This window comes from Sycon ciliatum, chromosome 2 (assembly GCF_964019385.1).
Source record: "Sycon ciliatum chromosome 2, ocSycCili1.1, whole genome shotgun sequence".
Lineage (NCBI taxonomy): Eukaryota > Metazoa > Porifera > Calcarea > Leucosolenida > Sycettidae > Sycon > Sycon ciliatum.
This window is the reverse complement of record NC_088644.1, coordinates 15,915,246-15,936,941: the sequence shown is the minus strand read 5'-3', so window position 1 is coordinate 15,936,941 and position 21,696 is coordinate 15,915,246. Positions and strand designations below refer to the sequence as shown.

The window sequence follows — 21,696 nt, the reverse complement described above, 5'->3', positions numbered from 1 at the left end:
ACAGTGTCTCCCGTCCTCCACATTTTCCATCACCCATGTTTGCGCCTCACACAGATAATGTGGTTGTGTTCTTGCTGTGTTAATTGTAGCATGCCGATTGACTGAACTATTTATTTACATTTTTGTTTTGTTTTGCTTTGCAGTTGTTGGCGTGGTCAGGCCAGTGAAATCATGTTCTGTGATTGCCCGTAAAGAGGGTTAAAAAATTAGTAGATTGCCTGAATCATACTGTGGGTACACACTTTGTCTTTGTATGCATACCTCATGTACATGTAAGTTTGAGGTGGTTTTTATCTTGGTTTCAGAGTTAATGTTGCATGTACATGTACATGTAAATGTGTACCTCAAGCGTCTAGTACTGTCAATATCGCGTGATCCGTTGGCATCATCATGATACGCTATGAATGCGCTATGAATAGGCTCTTCTAGCAATCTAGGAAAACTCTTGTCATCAAAATCTCAATCCGAACTTATCCTTCCGCATCTCATCTGATTCCGCGTTCTCTCTCTATGGATCTTGGATCACTTTGTGTAGACACGTAACACTTTTTAGCACTTGATGCAGAAATGACTACATGATTGTACGATATGTAGTCTTGTCAATACAATGACTTTCTACGTGCGCCCAACCAAAGCTATTGCAAAAATTCGCAACAAGGATTTGCAAGGAGGAAACTGTTTTGTTGAAAACATAGAGAGTCATGTTGGCAAAGTGAATATCGAAACGCCGAAGAGAAGTTTCTCGCTGTGCCTCAGGCTCTGAAGATATCGTCACTAGGCTAGTCGCGATACTAAAGTAGACGCCGATCCTTTGATAAATTTGGACCAGGCTTAAAGAGAAGCTACAAGCAGAAAGAGATGCATGTTGTTCCGACGAACTGTTGCGAAGTCCAGCCGAACTGGCTCGAAAAGAATTAGAATTGCTCATGGATTCAGCACCAAGTCGTTATGAGCACTCTGCAGCAGCGCGTGTCTGAGTTTCCGGATGAAACACGTACAGTAAGATGTGGACGGCTGTGCTCCCAAGAGAGCAGTCACTGAGACTAATGCTTTTAACGAAGAAGAGTATTCTTGTCAATATTGCCACCCACAACAGAAGGAGCAACACCACAAGGAGAAGAAGACTATGAAAGTAAAGGAAGTTGAGCAGCACAATAATCTGCCCACTTTTTTTCACGCTCACCGCAAATGGAAGGGATCTGGATCCAAGATCAGCAGAATATCTGCTGTTTCAGATGAAAAGATTATTCACTAAACAGTGCAGTGACAGCCTGTCTGCAGGCAGGACTGCTGTAGTATGCACGGTCTAAGGCAAGGAGGCACTACCCACAGTCAGTCAACGAACGTATCAGAACTTACTCCGGCACGGCCTGGAGGTTATCTTATATTCAATATTCCGAAGTGTACAGAACTCTATCTTGCTCTCTCTCTGATCTATCGGATCTCTCCGATCTCTTCACTAATGTGATCTTGGCGGAGAAAACACAGCAACTTTTATAGGCAAGCAAAGTATGTATAGCAGAGCAGGCGAAGGTAGGAAACTATAGTTGGTAAGCCAGTGATTACGAAATCATCCTTCTACAAGTTCTAGAATAGTGGAGAATGCAAACCTAGATCATCATTGCTATACATGTAGATGAAGTGAGCATTGCGTAACATTAACTAAATGACTAAGCAAGGTATTCTAGAAGGTGAGATATCTATATTATGCAATTTAGTCAGCAACATTACTCATCGGGCATACACTGTATGACGTGGAAGGTCTTGAACAGTCCGGAACAACATGACATACATGACTGCACATGACTGTACTAAATGTACATGTAACTAAAAGGAAGTGATACTAGAAGTGATGACAGCAGCCTGCATGGAAGATCTATGATCTTCTACTAGTTCTAGAAGTGCGTTACTCCTGATGTAGTCAAGTCATGTGTGAGGTACATGATGTAGGACTTGTCCGAAAGTAGTAACAAAAGTAATTATAAGAGTCATGCAAAATACATGTACTACTACTAGTCATGTGGGTAAACTGTAAAGCAGGGATACTACACTACCCATTGCCATGATAAGCCTCATCCCGATGATCCCTACCATAGTTTACACCTGCCACTCCCTGGATAATGTCGGGATAGTACTTCCGAAGTACTAGTACATGTACATGTATATGATATAACTATTCAGCCACAGCCCTGTGTCAAAGCTGCTATGTAGAGTAACCACTGGCGACTCGATTATGTCAAAGTGCTACGATGTGGTGGAGCTTGTGGGAAATTTGCGCCGGATTCAGCGGCAGATTGAATATGTGCAGCCATTCCTCCTTTCTGACCCAACCCAAGAGCATTATAGCCCTTGTTGAAGCATTATAATCAGCATTATAAGGTAGCTTTTGGAGCATTATGAGTAGCATTATACGAACATTTTCGGAGCATTATCCGCTGGACCCTAGTTGGAAGGCTGTTGGAGTGGGCATCCAAGACGTGCTAGAGCTGATATGCCAGTTAGTTGTAGAACGTCAGTACCGTCGGTCAGTATCATGCAACGTTATCGCTTGAGCTGATTGTTTAGTAACTGGTGGTGTCAGTGGACATTATAGCGTGGCTTGTAGTTCTTTGGTCCTTTTCTTTACTATAAAATAATCCTTGGCTCTCCATCCGAGTTTTACACGCTGCTTTTTTGGATTACTTTGAGCTGCACTGAGTCTGTAAAATATGTGATGTGTGAATGTATGGGTATGGGCAGAATCTTGATCCGAGAGCTACATGTACATGTACTGTACATGCAATTGTTAGATTGACAGCATGAAACAAGGTGGAGGACACTGTGTTCGAAAACAGTGACCTTACTTCTTTTTCTTTTCTTCAGTGACAGTGACCTTACTACAACCTTCCGCGGCTGGCAGAGCCCCGGTCCCCGCGGACCATTTGAACCATATGGGTATCACACCCGGTTCTGACCCTCGTTATGCTAGGGGTTAGGAGACTACTCCTGATGTCGTCTTGTTGCCTTTGCTCTTTTTTAACTTGTATAAAAACTTCTTTTTATTTTTATTTTTATTTTCAACTCCTGCCCATGTTGTTTCATGCTGTCAATCTAACAATTGCGTGAACTACAACAAGGTTTATCTAATACTGGTTTACCAGTTTTGGACTATATCATGTACTGTACACTGTACATGTAATGATCTACATGTATATCGAAGTACATTGTGTGCAGCTAATTAACGCATTGCTAATGTAGATCTACGTGACTGTACATGACATAAAATTAATAATAATTATGGTACATGTATGTAGGACTCAGAAAGTTTATGCATTATGATGTCCAGCACCCCCCCCCCCCCCTCCCTCGTATACTTCATAGGCCTGTAGAGGTCTACGCAGTTCAGGAAATCGACGGCCAATGCCGTACCATCGTGGCCTCCTTGCTCCTTGTCTTTGGTGTGTCTGGCCCTGCTCTGTCCTGGCTGGAGTCCTATCTGAGTAGCCGATCACAGTTTATTTCTGCCCTCTCCATCAACTCTGACCCCCTACCAGTGTCTTCTGGAGTTCCCCAAGGCTCCATACTTGGACCTCTTTTGTTCGTAGCATACGTAAATGATTTACCCTCTATAGACCCAGGTGTCTCGTTATTTGCTGATGATACAACCCTACTGTCAGCATCCTCGTCCTCAGCGGCTCTTGTACCTCGAGTGTCGGCTCAGATATGCAGTGTCCTACGCTGGATGCAAACATGGCGACTTAGACCCAACCTGACTAAAACCGAAATAATGTTCCTTCCCCCAATCTCATCCATGTCACTTTTACACCATCCTGATTTCCCAGAACCCATAAAGGTTGTTTCCAACCATAAACACCTGGGAATAATGCTTGATGATCGTCTCTCTTGGTCTTACCATATTGATGCTCTTTGCAGCCGTTCAAGCTCTGCCCAAGGTGTTATACGTCCCCATTGTTTCCATCTTCCTGTCAAATGTAAAATTTTGTTTTACAAACTGTACATCCTGCCTCTTGTGATGTACGCTGCTGTTAGTTGGTGTGGCTTGTCCTCGGTTCTCGCTGAGCGTCTCGAAATCCACCATAGAAAACTTCTTCGTATCCTGTTTAGTCTACCCCCTCTCTACTCTTCTGCTTCCCTGTATGTCCTTGCAAATGCTTGCCCACTGTCGACCCACCGTCAAAAATTAATTTGCACTTTTGCTCAGAAATTTAAACTAGCTCTACATCCTCCTCATCTTAGCGTGTATAACTGGTTCCGAATCACAGATGGCTCCCAGACAAGATGCTCTGTTACCCTCCCCTTGGCTAAAACGTCCTCCCTTGTACGCTCTCCACTCTTTGTTGCCTACTCTGCTTGGCTTGCGCTACCCGCTACTACGCGCAATGCCAGTACCCTGGACGCATTTAAATCTGCTCACTAGATTCACCATCACCTGTCGCTCCCATGCTTCTCCGTCTTGACCATTACTTTTCTTCTTTTCTTCTTTTATTCACCATGGTTGGTTAACACCCAGATCTCCCGTACTGGCTGATTTTCTTCTCGTGCCATGAGGTGTTGTCTATAATAATAATAATTATTATAATTTTTGAAAGGATTGGGAGAACTTCAAATTCAAAGGATCAGTTGGGGAAGTGAACTGCCTGAAAAGAGAAAAAATCGCCTTCTAGGTTCAGCCTGGTCCCATAGCTCAGTGGTTAGAGCATTGCTCATGACAAGCAAGGTCCCGGCGAGTCCTGGTGGGTCTGGCGATTTTTTCTCTTTTCAGGCAGTTCACTTCCCCAACTGATCCTTTGAATAATAATAATAATAATAATAATAATTTGAAACTCGGATGTTGAGCCATAAATAAATGTGGAAGAGAAAAAGACATATGGATACAAGTTCAAATAATAATAATCTTCACTAGTTTGAGGGAAAGAGACAAACGGGAAAAGTCTGAAGAAAAAATTAACTGTCACCACCAGGACTCGAACCAGGGACCCTCGCTTGTAGCTAGCGATGCTCTAACCACTGAGCTATGGTGTAGTCGTCATCCCAGCAGAGACTGTTCAACATTTTCTTCAGACTTCGTAACTCACACTTCCTGTGAATCCACACAGGCGGGTGGGACGCAGCCCTCACTGTACCCACACACTTCACGTACACTCTAGCACGCGGGGAGCCCCAAGGCCAAGTCATAACATCTTCACTAGTTTGAGGGAAAGAGACAAACGGTAAAAGTCTGAAGAAAAAATTGACTGTCACCACCAGGACTTGAACCAGGGACCCTCGCTTGTAGCTAGCGATGCTCTAACCACTGAGCTATGGTGTAGTCGTCATCCCAGCAGAGACTGTTCAACATTTTCTTCAGACTTCGTAACTCACACTTCCTGTGAATCCACACAGGCGGGTGGGACGCAGCCCTCACTGTACCCACACACTTCACGTACACTCTAGCACGCGGGGAGCCCCAAGTCATAACATCTTCACTAGTTTGAGGGAAAGAGACAAACGGGAAAAGTCTGAAGAAAAAATTGACTGTCACCACCAGGACTCGAACCATATAATAATAATAATAATAATAATAATAATAATAATAATAATACTAATACCTGTGGAAAGGAAAAGGACATATGGATACGAGTTAAGAGTAACTCTCCATCACTGTAATTGGATACTATATACAGTCAGAAAGTGCAATAACTAGGCACAAAACTGACAAGAGTACTGAGACATTCGACGTCCTGACACCTAGCTTTGGAAACGTACGTCGTGTGAAACAACTTTCGTAGTCAACTTGTCCATCACAGTGTCATGCATGAGGAGTACTGTAGGAGTTTGGCTTTCGGCTTGTACAATTCGTTTTCGCAAAGCTTCCCTTTTCTTTACTTATCTTTGATATTTATGACCCACCCAAGTTGGGTGGTGTGCTGCTTTGCTGCTTCGAATTGTAGTTAGACCGCTTTGTCAAATATCGTACTGGTCTCGTCATCGTCCAGTAACAATCGACATTCTTTGTTTCGTTGGGACTATAGCTTTTACTCGTTTTCGTTGCGCTTACCTTCCCCTCTTCGGTATTTCTATAACCTTGAACCTTCCAAGTTGGAAGGCTGTCGGTTAGCGCTACGGAGATGTGTTAAAGCTAGGTGTCAGGACGTCGAATGTCTCAGTACTCTTGTCAGTTTTGTGCCTAGTTATTGCACTTTCTGACTGTACTGTAATTGGATACTATATTATAGTATCCAATTACAGTGATGGAGAGTTACTCTTAACTCGTATCCATATGTCCTTTTCCTTTCCACATTTATTTATGGCTCAACATCCGAGTTTCAAATATTAATACCGTTGTTGATTTCAACTGAAATCCGACCCCCTTGCCGGCGCGGCGCCCCGGCAAGGGGGTCGGATTTCAGTTGCCAGCACTGTAGTACGGTAGTAGTAGTAGTAGTAGTAGTAGTAGTAGTAGTAGTATTCTTTTATTTTCTATCGGAAGCCTCAACAGTGATGAACACAACTCTTAAGAGGGCCGATAACAGAGTAGAGGGGTGTGGTCTGCGAGTCGCGAACTGCCCTAGATCTACACGGTTTGAAAAAAGATTTACACCGCTGTAGATCCACTGTACACTGCACTGGTGGACGGTTCAAAAGAAATTTCTGTCAGAAAGAGAACACCTCAGCTCAGTTTGCGACCACGTGGCAGCACGTACTTTTCTTCACTTCATCCATGGCTACCAGTTCTTGTTGCATAGTTGCTGACGGTCATCTGCATTGATTGAGGTAACCAAGGAGGAAGAGGAAACGTTCAAAATCAAATCTGGAAAGTATAAAAAAATTATTCCCGTAGCTATGCAGAAGACGTTACTTCAGTAACGTCTGGCGCTAGCCAGGGTCCACACAGCTTTAATTTGGTATTTGTTTGTTTGTGTGTTTGTTTGTTTGTTTGTTTGTGTCACGCCTGGCGCTATCCGTATCTGACGGCAAAAAAGCATAGGATGTTATAAATTTTTCAATTCTCCTTTTTTTTCAGGCATATCCTGGGATTCGAACCCGCACTATCGCCCTGCATGCATTCCCCCATACACTTCGCATTCATACCCATTCAGGGGCGGATCCAGGGGGGGTTCGGGGGGTTCGAACGAACCCCCTAAATTTTTTCCGACCATGGTGCATTTTTATTTTTTATTTTTTATTTTTACAAAAGCCAGGCATGCGAATTGCTCCTAGGATCCTGACGTAGCGCATATATAGCCCGAGCTGAATCATGCAGATGTTACATTGATATGATCCTCAGACGAACACCTTGCCAATAGGCCTTTCCCAAATCGGCCATTTATTTTGGCCTTTTCGGCTTTTCGATCGGCTGAAAAAATCGCCAGAATCGGCTGAAAATTTCTGTAAAAGGTGGAAATTCGGCTCTAAAGTCGCAGCCACCTTTCGCAGATAATGATTACAGAAATTGTATTTGCATGCTATTGAGGCACTAAAACATCAATTTTTTGGCGAATTCAGTGCGAAAATTGCGTATTCGGCTAAAAGATCGGTGATTTCTTCAAAACCACTTTTCGGCCAATGTTTCGGCCGGCAGATTTGGGAAATGCCCACGGGCCGTGACGCAGGCGCACACGAGCGGTCATGCCCAGTTGCCCACGACCCTGCAAAACATGTACATTGTACTACTTTCACTTTAGCTCATGCATATACATGTACATGTACATGTACACCCTTCAAAGCGGTGAACCCCTTGTACTTGTAGTCTAGGAGCCAAGTCAGCAAAAGTCCAAGGAATAAGGTATTGATAGGCGACAAGCCTCTGGGTCATCCTAATAAAGATATTATTATTATTACATGTACATGTATATTCAGCGATTTCTTGGTAAAATCTCAGAATTCGGCGAAAAGATCGGCAATATTCTGAAAAGGCTACTTTCGGCGAATTTTTCGGCCGGCCGATATGGGAAAGGCCTACTTGCCAACATTCAACGCTTGGCCGACACGTACTCTGATGATCTGCCAAGCTCTTCAACTATATCAACTGACATCCGAAAGTGGGTCAGGAAATGGAAGGACGCAGCAGAGAAGTCTCGTGCACTTCCAGCTACCCCACGAGCTCTTGTGCATTGCGATACTGATGTTTTCCCGAACATCCACGTCCTCCTCCGGATTGTTTCAACACTACCCGTCACCTCTGCGGAGAATGAGCGCAGCAACACTGCCTTGAAATGGCTGAAGCACTACCTGCGCTCGAGCGCTCGACAATGGGATCAGAGCGCCTATCCTCTAGCCCTTTCCCAAAGGTGCCCGCCCTTTTTTCGCCCTTTTCGGCCCTTTTTGGAAAAGCCCGTTTCTTTCGCCCTTTATAAGGGCGGAAGAAAACTGAACCCCCCTTGGAAAAATCCTGGATCCGCCCCTGCCATTCTTCCAAGTTGCTTCACGTTAATCTTGCGTTTGAAAGCCCTATTTGAATATTGCGGGCAGCTAGACGGTGTCGTATTACCCTCGATCGTACCTGTCCCGTACCTATTCCCTACCGTACCGTGCCATCAAAGATGGCTGGCCACAATGCATATTCAAATAGGGCTTTCAAATGCAACAAAGCCAAGATCACAATGTGAAACAACTTGGAAGAATTAGTATGTATGCGAAGTGTATCGGGGGCTGCATGCAGGGCGCGCGATAGTGCGGGTTCGAATCCCAGGTTTAAAAAAAGGATTTTTTTTAAGAAAACATCCCTATGCTTTTTTTTGTCTAGGTCATCAAGGCAAAAAAGCATAGCGCAGGGCCCTGAGCTTCCAAGCTCTCTCGTATTTATAGTAGTTCCCGTTTCGGCAGGGTGCGGGATGGAAGCAGAAATCGGAGAGCGAGAAAGGTTCAAAGAGTCAGTCAGGTACACTGACACTCTCCTTCGTTCGACGCCACAATGATGTCATGCACGGTTTGACCGGACAAGAGCTGCCTGTACCACTGTTGCAAAAGACTGTGAAACTACATCGCAAGACGCTGAGGTAAGGACATTATTACTCGGCTTCTGCTGCTCTGTCGTAGTGCTTGAATTATTTTCCATATTCAAGGAATTATTTTCCATATTCAAGGAATTATTGTCCATATTCAAGGAGCGTATCGCGTTTGTTTTATGTTGCTTGAATGAATGCCCTAAAAGTAATCAACGACTTCGTAATAGTTGCGTGACTCTAATAAAGCCTAGCTCACATTCGACGGGGCACGACGGGACGCGACGTAAGGATAGACGGGAAGCGACAGGACTGTCTGACGGCGTCCAATGTTAACACCAGGAATGGGAACGCAACCGTACTACTGTAGTCTACGGATCAGCACGCGACAGGAAGAGTTGGATCAGTTCAACTTTCATACCGTAGACGGGTGTAGACGGGGACGCAAGCGTACAGAACGGCTGCATTTTGAAGCGGGGTTCACAACAGCATTTTGCAATGCGATGCGCGATGCGACGGTCGCGAAACCGGGAAATCCCCAAATCGTAGCCATCTCGCAGCACACGCAACCGCAATTGAGCCATCGCAGAAGTTGAGCTCGGCTCAACCTTCGCGATGCGACAAGCAATTTGGCGTACGATTTTGACCTTTTCTGCAGCAATGTTGTACAAAGGTTCAAGAGTTGTCTGTAAATTTGTAAAAGTTGTACCAAACCATGCGAATACCATGGTGACGTACCCACCTGCATTGAACTCCGAGCCAAATCCGCAAGGCGTCGCATCGCTGACTTCTTCTGTGAAGGGTATCTCGCGAGTTCGCATCGCACGCCTCCGTCGCAGATCGCGTCGCATCGCCCGTCGCATCGCAAAAAAAAACATCTGTGAATCTCGCTTGAGTGTGAACAGGAGACGGCGTCATGCGCCGACTACTCCCGATTCGTACTTGGACATGTTTAGCACTTCAAACACTGCGCTTCCCATGATAACTCGCAGACTGGCTAACAGAACTTGGGTTGAATTTTAGCAAGATAAGATCTGATGACACTTACGGAATTTTAGGACAGTTGAGGGGCGTGACAGATGAACTGTTGTATCATTTCCTGGGGTTATTATTTGAATGGCACAACTTTCAGGCCTATTTTTTGGTCTTCAGGAAAAATTGGTATTGTGAACTTGATGCCGCTTCATTCAAGGAGAAATAACTAAAAAGAAGTCCTGAAAAACAAGAAATTAAGTGCGAAAGTCACCCCGTCACGTACCTTGCCTTTTGACTTGCGCCGTTCGCTGTTGAACAAGTAAAGAATATCTCATGAGTACGAGGGTGATACCGGCGAATATCAATCCCGACTGCGAAGCAGAAGGGATTGATATGAGGGTACGGTATCACCCGAGCTACGAGGGTGTAAAGAATATCTCATGAGTACGAGGGTGATACCGGCGAATATCAATCCCGACTGCGAAGCAGAAGGGATTGATATGAGGGTACGGTATCACCCGAGCTACGAGGGTGATATTCTACTTATCACATATGACCCTACACCATGTACACACCATGTACACACCATGTGTCTTCTTATCACATATGACCCTACACACCATGTGTCTTATCCCATATGACCCTACACACCATGTGCACCGTACTTAATGCTCTTCCTGCTACACAACTACATTGCCACAGTAGAGTTTAGTTTGAACTTAGGTAAAGCAAAGGGTAGGAAGGAAAAGTATAGAGGAGTGGAAATAGAAGAGTTGATTGAAATGGAGTATTGTAAATTGTAAATGGAACACTGCATTGCAGAAACGAGCCAACTTCAGCGCAGTTCCTTCACATCGTTCACATGTATGTGAACGGCACCACTGAAGTTGCCAGAGAATATGAATTTTGCGCTATTCTCCGACGTCACCGTGGATGAACTGGTAGTGACAGAAGCTGACGGGGGAGGTGCCTGAGGCTCTTCCAAGGCCTGCAGTTCCTCCGGAGTCGCACACTGCAGTGCTTCATCAATGGCGTCTACGTCCAACAGGTGAGCAGTTTTCATCTTGTCATGCTCGCTTGGCTGCAAGTACGAGTCTAGGCTTTGGGCATTCCGATGGCCGGAAGTACGCATGATTGTAGTGGCACTCACATTTTGCTTAGCCAAGGTCGTAATGGCGGTGGCGCGCACACTGTGGTTGGTGTAGATCTGGCTTAGTCGCGCTGTTTCGCTCATCTTCTTCATCATGCCATCGATTTTGTTTTTACCAAACACTTGGCCTGTGTACCATTCTGCATCCTCTGGCTGGTAATGTTTGCGTGGTATCTGAAAGAGTCGCTTGGACTTCACAGACAACTTTGAAGTGAGGAGTAGGACGGCTTCCACCTGCCAGTCGGACACTATCATCCCATCAGACACCGTGTCCTTTCCTTTAATGCCGCCTTGCTGGTTCTTCTGGGCGAATGCTGTGGCTAATGTGATGTATCTTTTGCCTTTGTCGTTGGTCTTCACATCCAGGTCGTCGGATGTTAGATACGCCTGAATCTCCGAACCACGCAGACAGAAGTGGTAAGTGATGACGAACCAGACAAGGTAGGTGAGGTGATCCGCATTTGTCTTCCAGTCACCGAGGTGCTTGTAGATCTTTTCTTTGTCGCTATCGGAGATGGGAGGCTTGTGCTGCGTTGGTGCTACCAGGCCGTCTTTCTTTAACTGCTTTAGGTAGCCATCAAGTACTTGGTTAGCCTCGATAAACTCACTATCAGTATAGAGATTGATGGTGCGCTTCAGCTCTTGCAGTTCACGGTGAATGGCACTCCGAAACTGCAGTAAGCTGTTCTTAGAATACGGCTGTTTGTTGACTTGACGGATTTCAACATAGGCATGCTTCAGGATAGATGCTAGATCAGTCGCTTGTATTGTTTTCAAGTCGCACGTTTTCTTGTTCTCCACACACCAAGTGTCAAAAACACGCATCCAGTTCTTAGTAGCTCGTTTGGTGTTTGCGGGAACACGACTTTCACGTATCCTATCCAGATCTGACTCAGACACTTGCACAAATCGCTTAACTCTTTCTTCACTGCTGTGCTGTTCTGACGAAACGCGCTTTTCAGTAGTGGTCTTTTCCACCACCTCACCAGTTGCTAACGTCGCAGTTGCTGTAGATGATAAAGAGAATCCTGACATGTTGGCTATTTCATCTGTAGATAAAAAGTTGAAGTAGTTGGAAGCGGCATCCAAAACTTCTGCATCTTCCAAGTCAATATCACTTGCACCCAAGTCAAAGCTAGCCATCTTACTGGTAAGAATACCGAAAGTGACCAGACCCAGAAGTATTGTCAAGTATTTGTGCTTTCTGTGTACGTGTGCACAAACCATGAGGGTCCTTGGCTCATTGTTCTAGGAACGGAATCAATGACTCCATTCTTGGTAAGTGTTTTCCTTGGTCATGTTGTATTTCCTGCAACTTAGGCGTACTATTCTCGGAATTCTTGTTTACTAACTTTTAGTATAAATTCCAATTCCTCTAAAGTGTACTATATTGCATTCCATATTTAGCATTTTGATTGCTCCTTCTAGCCCTATGTTTCAGGCTCTACTGAGCCTACCTGGTAGACCCCCCCCCCCCCCCCACCGCTTTCGCCAGCAAGGCCAAAGGGGCGGGGGGGGGGGGTAGGCGCGGCAGTAGGGCCTGTAGCGTAGGGCCTAGCAGGAACAATCAAGTGCTAAATATGGAGTGCATTTATAGTACGCTTTCGAGTATATGCGTACGGTGTACGCAGCAGGGGTGATATAGAGCAGCAGGGGTGATATGGGCTAGGCGGGGTGATATCGGCCTATATCACCCGCCTACGAAGGCCTCTGATTGGTTCAATCCATGGAAACCATCACCTGATATGTGATAAAGCAACGACTGCAGCACATCGCGTCGTACGAATCGTACAAGATTTTACAGCTCACCCCAGCCGTCCGCACAGGCCCTTACGTCCCGTACCATCAGCGTTGCGTTGAATGTGAACTAGGCTTTACAGTTCTCAAGGAATGTGTATCAATCTTCAACCTACAGTGTATCATCAATTTGTGTTTCATGACGAGAGAGCTTGGAAGCTCAGGGCGCTACGCTTTTTTGCCTTGATGACCTAGGCAAAAAGAGCACAGTAAATTTATCATTTCTCCTCTTTATTTTTAGGACATAACCCGCACTATCGCCCTGCATGCACCCCCCCCCCCCCCCCCCCCCCCGATACACTTCACATACATACTATTTCTTCCAAGTTGCTTCACGTTATGATCTTGCATTTGAAAGCCCTATTAGAATATTGTGGCCAGCTTTTTGTGGCCAGCCGTCTTTGATGGTACGATACGGGACAGGTACGGTCGAGGGTAATACGACACTGTCTACCACCTTGATGACCTAGGCAAAAAAGCATAGGGCCATGTTATAAATTTTTCAATTCTCCTAATTTTTTCAAGGCATTACCTGGGACGAACCCGCACAATCGCCCTACATGCATTACCCGATACATTTTGCATTCATACTCATTCTTCCAAGTTGCTTCACGTTATGATCTTGCATTTGAAAGCCCTATCATAGCCAGCAATCGCATGTCATCTCGTACATTGAAAATCAACATAATTTTGCGAATCGACCTTTTTTTCAGGATCACTTTTCAACGAGGACGAAGCAAAGTCGGCCGAACGAAGAAATATTCCGCGCGAAAGCAGGAAAAATGACAACTCACTCACGTAGTCGTGGATACAGTCATGTACGTCTGGTTTACAACAAACGAGTTCTTCCTCGTATCGATAATGGAGTCAGAGAGGACATGTCGAAACGAAAGTGTTGTAAATGTTGACGAGCGGCATGGATCCCAATTCGTTTTGTGACCAAAATAGTTTCTTTGAGCTGCGATGCAATTTACTCACCGTGTGACGAAAACGACATCGACACGGACTCATTCCCAAGGCCATGACTTGGCAAAGCTATCCGTGTGACTTCGACGACATTTTGAGAAAAGCAGACGCTTGTGAACGCTGATAGAAGACAGCGTTGACTGCTAAATTCAAAAAAATTGGCGATCTTGAAATACTAGAATAAATCTCAAAAAGTTACAGTGCAATGACTTCCATAGTCACTCACACCATTGCAGTGTTGTGGGTGTGTTCACATGGCGTGAGCCGGTCAAGTGTCAGTCAGTTTGGCAGGAAGCGCGAGCTCCAACAACAACAACAAGTCGTTTGGTGCAGCCATCTTCTTTGTCTTGTACAATGTACCAGCTTTATCACCAAAACAATGAAGAACAAAAGTTTGACTTAAGGATAGGTTGGGATTCAAACTCACAACTTCATGGTCAGCAGACAGCATTCAGAACCACAAGGCCAAAAAGGAAAGGATAAATCGTGGGTTTTGATAAAAAATCGATACTGGCTTCCAGGGCAAATTGTAAACCATGGGAAAAGGCCGGAAACCTGGCCGAAATTCTAACTCCTTAATGGCTGATCCAATTGTTCCGAAACCTTCACAGAACAATTTGCCGTGTCGGCCATTCTATGTACTTTGTTGTCCAAATTTCCCTTATCTTCATACTTTTTAAGACCCAAACCTGATTGTAAATCTTTTTGAAACAGACTATAGGCCATTCTTAAAGCCAGATGGGCTGTCTATCCGCTGAGTAGCCATTGTAATTTCCCTGTTTTCCTGTTGCTGACTTTGCCTAGGGGCGGCTGTGCCTTGCCGTGCAGGCCCGCTTTGGGCGTGGGGGACTTGCTGGTAGGGTTATCCCTTTGCGGCGTGTGTGTGTTCCTCACCTGCGGTTTTTGCACCTCTTGCGGGACTGTTGTTGCATGTCATGTTCGCAGTACCTACTACTACTGCACGCTGGTGAGGCACATATTGGCTTCACCGTCGTGCTAGCTTGAAGTAACAGTTTGCTGGTGTTGTGCAGTCATGCCCCAGTCACGTGCTGCGGGCGCGTGCACTTGCTGCGCATGCGACTGCGGGCGCGTGCACTTGCTGCGCATGCAGTCGGAGCACGGCCACTAATGCTGACGGGGCACTATACGCACCCCTGGATCGCGTCATTAATGATCAGCTGCTGCCTGCATTCACGGGCCATTCTGTGCCGGTTGAGGGAGGTTTACGAGCATTGCTTTCCCTTCCGGCAAAGCTTGGTGGTGGTCTTGCGGTGCGCAGCTATGTGTCACAGGCGGCCGCTGAGCGCACCTTGTGCCGAGACGCCATTGCATCTATGGTGGAGTAGGTAGTCGGTGGCAGCTCCACGCATGAGGTGTCGGCTATGGTAACAGCATGCAGGACATTGGCTGCAGGTGCTCGAGCAGCGCGCCGTGTTCAGCAGCGGAACTTGGAGGAGATCCGATCCGGCCTCCTGCCCACGCAACGGCTACTGGTAGAGGTCGCAGGTAAAGATGGCGTCTCAAGTTGGTTGACAACTCCACCTGCAACTGCAATGCCTGGGACCGTTTTAAGCAAGACGGATTTCCGTGATGCGGTGGATCTACGATATGGCCATCCCTTGGAAGGTTTGTCAACATCATGCGTGTGTGGCAAAGACATGGCAAGCCACCACGCTATGACATGCCCCTGTGGTGGGTACCCAACGCAACGTCACACCGAGGTTCGGGACCTGCTGGCTGGTGCCATGTCCGAGGTGGCGTATGATGTCGAGTTGGAGCCTGTTCTGCTGCCTCTCCACCGTGAAACGGTCTCGAGTATTAGAGCTGATGCCGCTCGTGCAGACATATGGGCCCGCGGTTTCGGGATGCGACACCAAAACGCCTTTTTTGATGTTCGGATTACCCACCCAAGGCCGTCTTTGCTGCCGCGTTTGGGAGTAGCGAGCCAGTTGTTTGACAATGAGAGGCAAAAGAAGTGCCATTACTCGAGCCGGATCAACAACGTCGACCGCGGCTCGTTCACGCCGTTGGTTTTCGCCACCAATGGGCAGTGTGCGCCGGAGGCGTCGATATTCCTGAAGTCGTTAGCAGTGGCAGTCCATGATAAACAGCATGTGGAATGTACATTGTAAGCAGCACACGAAGCACAGAAGCCATTATACTTTCGACTACGCCTTTCGTACCATTGCTCTTCAAGTCGAATACAATGGTGATTAACAAGGTAGCAAGCAAGCCTGTGTTAGCACTATTCAACAACTAGTCTCCGAAACCTCTGCTCGCGTGAAGCTGGGAAAGCAGCTCAATCAGTCATTTCCAACTAATGTTGGAGTGGTGCAGGGGGACCCCTGTCACCCCTTATGTATATTGTCTACGCAGAAGGTGCAATGCAGAGGATCAGAGAAGCCTGCCCGGAACAAGTCAATCTACCTACTAAGTTCACCCTGTATGCAGATGATACAACAGTGCATGACCACAGCCGGACAGCAGTTGAAGCAACCGTAGAGAAATGCGAACCCATCTTCGCAGAAGACAACTTAAAACTAAATATCAGCGAAACACAATTTGTAACAGCTACAAAGTCAGATGCCTCCTGGAGGTCGGTTGAACTGTTGGGTTCTCATCTGGGGTCAGCGGAGGACATTGAAGCACGTGTAATAGCAGCGAAACGGGCATTTTCCAGTGTATCATGGAAACGCCATACCCCGCAGTCCCGCTTAAGCATGTTCAACTGTCTCATTTTGCCAGTTCTCCTATATAACTGCGCGCTATGGACTCTAACAAAAGCCTTAGAAAGCAAAATTGATGTATGGCACCGCCGTAAAGTCAGATACATACTTGGAATCATCTTTCCCAATAAAATTTCGAATAATTCTCTTTATGCTAAAACTGCTCAGTGCCCAATAAGTGAAGTCTGTAGACGCCGGCGCTTATTATGGTTTGGACATGTCATTCGCGAAGGGAAGGACGCTGTGTCCTACAAAGCCCTTCACATGGCAATGAATATAACAGATATAAAGAAGCCCAGAGGTCGCCCGGTGACCAGATGGGTGGACAATATTAGGAATGACCTTTTACTTCTCAATATATCTCTTTTGGAAGCGGAGCAACTTGCCTCAGACAGAACGCACTGGCTCGACGTTGTCGACAGATGCATGACCCTCATTGGATTTTTCATGAGCTATATGCGTGCTGTATTATTACTAAGCAAGTCCTTATAACCTAGTCGAAAGTATATGGCTTCTGTGCTTCTTGTGCTGATTTGCTTTCCTCCAACCAAAAATCTATACATTGTTGTAAGCCGGTGCATATGATAAACAGTGGTGACACTGGGTCGTGCATGGTTTGACTCTGATGCGGTTGGTGGCACTGGCCCTAACCACTGACCACCTCGCACTGGCCCAAACCACTGGCCCCCTCGCACACAACTGGTGGATCGTTTGTGACCTCAAACAAAACACACCAGCACTACAGTGTAATGGTTTTATCAGCACAGTCATGTAGTTATACTAGTAGTGTGATAGTGGATGAAAGACACTAAACAAAATGTTCTACACCAGAATTCATGTATGATATAAGTCTCCACTTGCCACTACCCAATCGAGACCTGTGTTAATTTAAGGAGATGTCTTGAGACGCAATCATATCATACTTGCCAACAATACCGGTTTTCCCGGTATTGTACCGGGAAACTACGGTCACTGCCGGCCTACCGAGGCTTTTTGACTTTAATCGAAAAACTACCGGAATCGGCACTGAACCATGAGTGTTCATAAAAAGGTTGTTTTATCGTGTGGCAAGGGCACATGCGACCCTGCATTTCACAGAATCACACATGTAGGGGCGATCTGACAAAAAAGAAACTCAGGTTTTGGTCCCCCAATGAGCAATGAGTCCCAAATGAATAAAACATTGCCAAAACATTGCGGAAAAATACGCAAAAATTAATCAAAAATTGCCCCAAAAAAGAGAAAATGGCCGAAATTGGCGAAAACCAGGAAAATAAAGGAAATGAGAGAAAATTAAGGGAAAATGGGTATGTGACTAAGGGATTTGCTTTGGCTGGGTTGGCAAGTGTGTCATATCGAAATGCATTGGGCACAAGATCAACGAAGGACAATTTTGGAGCTAGTCTTCAGATGCAATCCTTATCGAAATTAATACTACAGGTTGACGCAACGATCATAAGTTTGATGGCTCACATTCAGGTGGGCCAGACGCTCAATTAAACCGGTTGGTCCCTGACGGCTTTAATGTTGGCTTCAAGCTGGGCCACCTGGAAATCAACTCCAGCTTCCTTCTTGATCGCATTATCCTTGGCATCCCATTTCTTCACGATGGCCAAGAAAGGGTCAGAGGCCTTCAGGAATGCATCCTTGGCCTTCCCAAGAGCATCCTCGATCTTTTCGATGTTCTTCGAGGACTTGGCGACACTGCTAACATTCAAAACGGGACCTTGAACAGCTGAGAGGAAGGCAGTGACCTTGGCATTCATTTCAGCACTGAAGAGATAACCTATAGTCATTTCCACCTCGTCCTCCAACTTCCTCATCTCCGTCAGCTTTCCATCCTTGATGGCCTTGGCGATTTGGTCATTCCACGTCTTCATGTTGTTTTGAGCGTCTTGAAGAGCCTTGTGAAGCTTCTCGAGCAGTTTCTGTATTGTATCCTTTGCTAGTAAAGCTTTAACAATTTTAATGGTGGCTGTGATGGCTGTCTTGACCAAGCTGACGATAACGACAGCACGAACCACCTCCCTGAAAATTTGACTCGAACCCGCGGGAACTGCTTTTTCAACAGCAGCTTCGACCGCTCCCTCGGCTGATGCTTCTCCCGCCGCTTCGACAGCAGCTTCGTCTGCTGCGTCATCTGCTCCTTCTGCTGCTGCCTCTGCAGCTGCATCAGCAGCCGCTTCCCCTGCTGCTTCGGCTGCAGCCTCTCCTGCAGCCTCAGCTGCTGCTTCAGTAGCGGCCTCAGCAGCAGCATCAGCTGCAACCTCACCAGCAACACCAACAACAATACCCATATTGGCGAGAAAAACTTTCACGTTGTAGTTTCAAGAAGTAAAATAACTCAAAACCAAGGATGTCTGCCTATCATTGGATGAGTCCGCCTTTTATTCGCTGCTGTGTGTACGAAGTCCGATAGGGAACTATGCAGCGCCCATAGCTACGCCAGGACAGCTATCTAAATAATAATATTATAGTCAAGAAGGTGAACTATGGAAAGGGGCAAACCTCATATGGGCCCAACTGTCTCAGTACTGAGTCCAACATAATTTTAATTATTAACTTCTATTATCACACTGGTCAGGGGAGTAAACGCTGTAAGGTTTAGGGGCGCTCTGAGGGATGTCTGATATGGGACGTTGCACAGTGGGGGCATTGTTCAATTTTTCCTGCAGTCTTGTGCCAGACACAGACCAAATTTCACAAGGTGATAGGTGAACAGCTGGCCTTTTGGCGAGTCCTGCCAATCTCTTCAGTATCGGCTTCCTGCCTGAAGTCTCCGCTTGACACATACTCATGAACTTGACACATGCTCATGAACTTGACACGTACTCATGAACTTGACACGTACTCATGAATCCAGATGTTGTTGTTGTTGTGTTTATTTTAGTTCGCAAATCAAACAGGCAGATCTGCCCAATGAAAAGGTGGCGAATGCAGATAGAAAGCAGTAATAATGAAATTGGGGAGGGATGTAATTAGTGGGATGAAGATGAACAGATTGTGCATGGACTCGAGCAGCTGAGTGCCGTTACAGGTCTGGGGCTGTAGCCATACTAGTAAACTAAAATGATGAGGATAGTGCTTGAACAGTTCGCTTTGAAGTATATTTTCTAACTCAGACATCTTTTATGGGAAAGGTGCTTTCCCCACATTGGAGCTCGCTCGTTTCCTCCAATCTTGATTTGACACTTGCCTGACTCACTGACTCAGACAGGCATAGTGGGATTGTCTAAGACCATGATTGAGAAACAGAGGGTACCAGGTTCAAGTCCTGCTTGGAAGGGGAAGGATTTTTTCCAGCCGTGCTGCGACCCACAGTTAATTGGGAACTCGTGGCCTGGCATGAGGAAAACATGGATGCAGTGGATGGGATTTTCGGTCTTTGACCACTTGCTGGTGAGCTGATCTACTCACCTCCCACCGCTTTAGGAGATGCATCTGCGCCTTGATCCTTGAAGGGTGGTGGCGTTCCTACGGATGCTGAAAACCCGGCTTCCAGCCGAGTCTCACGCGAACCGTGAATTTTTTTAATTTTAATTTGGTTCATGACTATCATCCAGGGTTCTGCATCTGACGACAATACTTACAATATCGATAATAATAATTTCGCTCGTCAATAACTGCTAACGTTACTCCAGTATCTCCGCCCGCATCCAGTGGTCCAGTGGATGTCTGGAGCCGCGCTTCTCTCAAGGGAGCAGGGCACTACTGCCATCATCCTACTCAACACACTCCACTATAGCTCCGGATTGTTTATTGGAAGATTCAGTGATTGTTGTCAGGTGTTATGGAGGCTGGTGCGCTCGTCTGATATCGATTCCTCTCCAACAACGTTGCACTCGCTGTGCTGTGCTTACAAAAAGAGTTGGAAACAGTCACTAGAATCAATTTTCTCAACCTTTCCAACGTGAACAATAAAATGACACTTTCTTCACGAATCACCTCCAATGTCGCAACATATTTCGTACTCTCAGCATGTGCTAGTATTATGCTGGCTACTGGCACTATTGTGCCAGTGGTTGTGAGACGTATCCACTCACCCCCACCGTTAGGCGCTGCATCTGCCGCTAGGATTTAACGGGTGGTAGCGGCCGTCGTGAGTTCCCTTCGGGAACGGACACGATAATTTACTTTACTTTACTGGCACTATTACTCTCTTATACTTGAGAACTGTTTTATTCACAACACCATGAAGGAAGAGTCAAAGCAAAAAGACAACCCAGTTTCCGAAATAGATAGAACACTCAATTGAAAATATAAAATTGAACGCAAAAGCTTCACACGAAATCGTTACCTAATACGAATGCCTACCGGCATGCAAAGGCCAGCAGTCACGCCTCTGCCCGTTTCAGCACAGCCGGCAGCAATAACCTGCAATGGGGCTCCCGACCTTGCGGCGGATGTAAGAGGCCCACTCTCTTATACTACTGTGTAAATGTTCGTGCACACACTCACATAGGCATTCGTTTCGTAGATAATATTATAATATTGTTATTCCTCTTGACTGTTTGTGTAAACTGGTGGACGTTTGCATGGCTGCTGGAGTTGCATTTGTATCGTATTTCTTCTCTTTTATTGGTGTTTTCTTAGCATTGTGCAAGTGTATGTGTGTGCACACAATTTGAGAAGAATATGCTCCTCTGACACTACTTACTTCTCTTTATACGTATATTGCTACTAAGGATGGTCGACTTGTGAGAGGCGATTTTCCGGTTAATGTTCACTGGCTTTAGCAGATACTACATCCAATTTTGAATAAGACATGATTGTATTATGCTTGCTGGCTGGACTGTATAGTGAGCGATGTCCAGCTTAAGTCTTCACAGTTGATTCCAAGTTTGAACGTTGTATAGTGGATTTTAGACTGGTGAATTATGTGTTGAGTACGAAAAGGACGACGACGTATTCTCCAGACATGACGGACAACGGGAACAGGTTAGGTCGAACATTTATTAGGGAGACGAAGAGACAGAGACCAAGACGAACGAAACGACTACATTGTACATTGTGGAAGAGTGAGACAAGAGAGAGAGAGAGAGAGAGAGAGAGAGAGAGAGAGAGAGAGAGAGAGAGAGAGAGAGAGAGAGAGAGAGAGAGAGAGAGAGAGAGAGAGAGAGAGAGAGAGAGAGAGAGAGAGAGAGAGAGAGAGAGAGAG

At 45.9% G+C, this 21,696-nt stretch overlaps 2 protein-coding genes across 2 annotated transcripts; both read right to left on the bottom strand.

Annotated features, from left to right (window-relative positions):
• Nucleotides 1-10,734: 10,734 nt before the first annotated feature.
• On the bottom strand, nt 10,735-12,192 carry LOC135810402 (uncharacterized protein KIAA1958-like). Its single transcript, XM_065323895.1, has one exon. It carries the CDS (start codon nt 12,190-12,192, stop codon nt 10,735-10,737), a length of 1,458 nt encoding a protein of 485 aa, XP_065179967.1.
• Nucleotides 12,193-18,034: 5,842 nt separating this feature from the next.
• LOC135810401 (uncharacterized) lies at nt 18,035-18,835 on the bottom strand. Its single transcript, XM_065323894.1, has one exon. It carries the CDS (start codon nt 18,833-18,835, stop codon nt 18,035-18,037), a length of 801 nt encoding a protein of 266 aa, XP_065179966.1.
• Nucleotides 18,836-21,696: the final 2,861 nt, after the last annotated feature.

Bases quoted from the DNA above. Each gene is read 5' to 3' on its own strand.
- LOC135810401 (XM_065323894.1), bottom strand. From the start codon at position 18,835: ATGGGTATTGTTGTTGGTGTTGCTGGTGAGGTTGCAGCTGATGCTGCT.
- LOC135810402 (XM_065323895.1), bottom strand. From the start codon at position 12,192: ATGGCTAGCTTTGACTTGGGTGCAAGTGATATTGACTTGGAAGATGCA.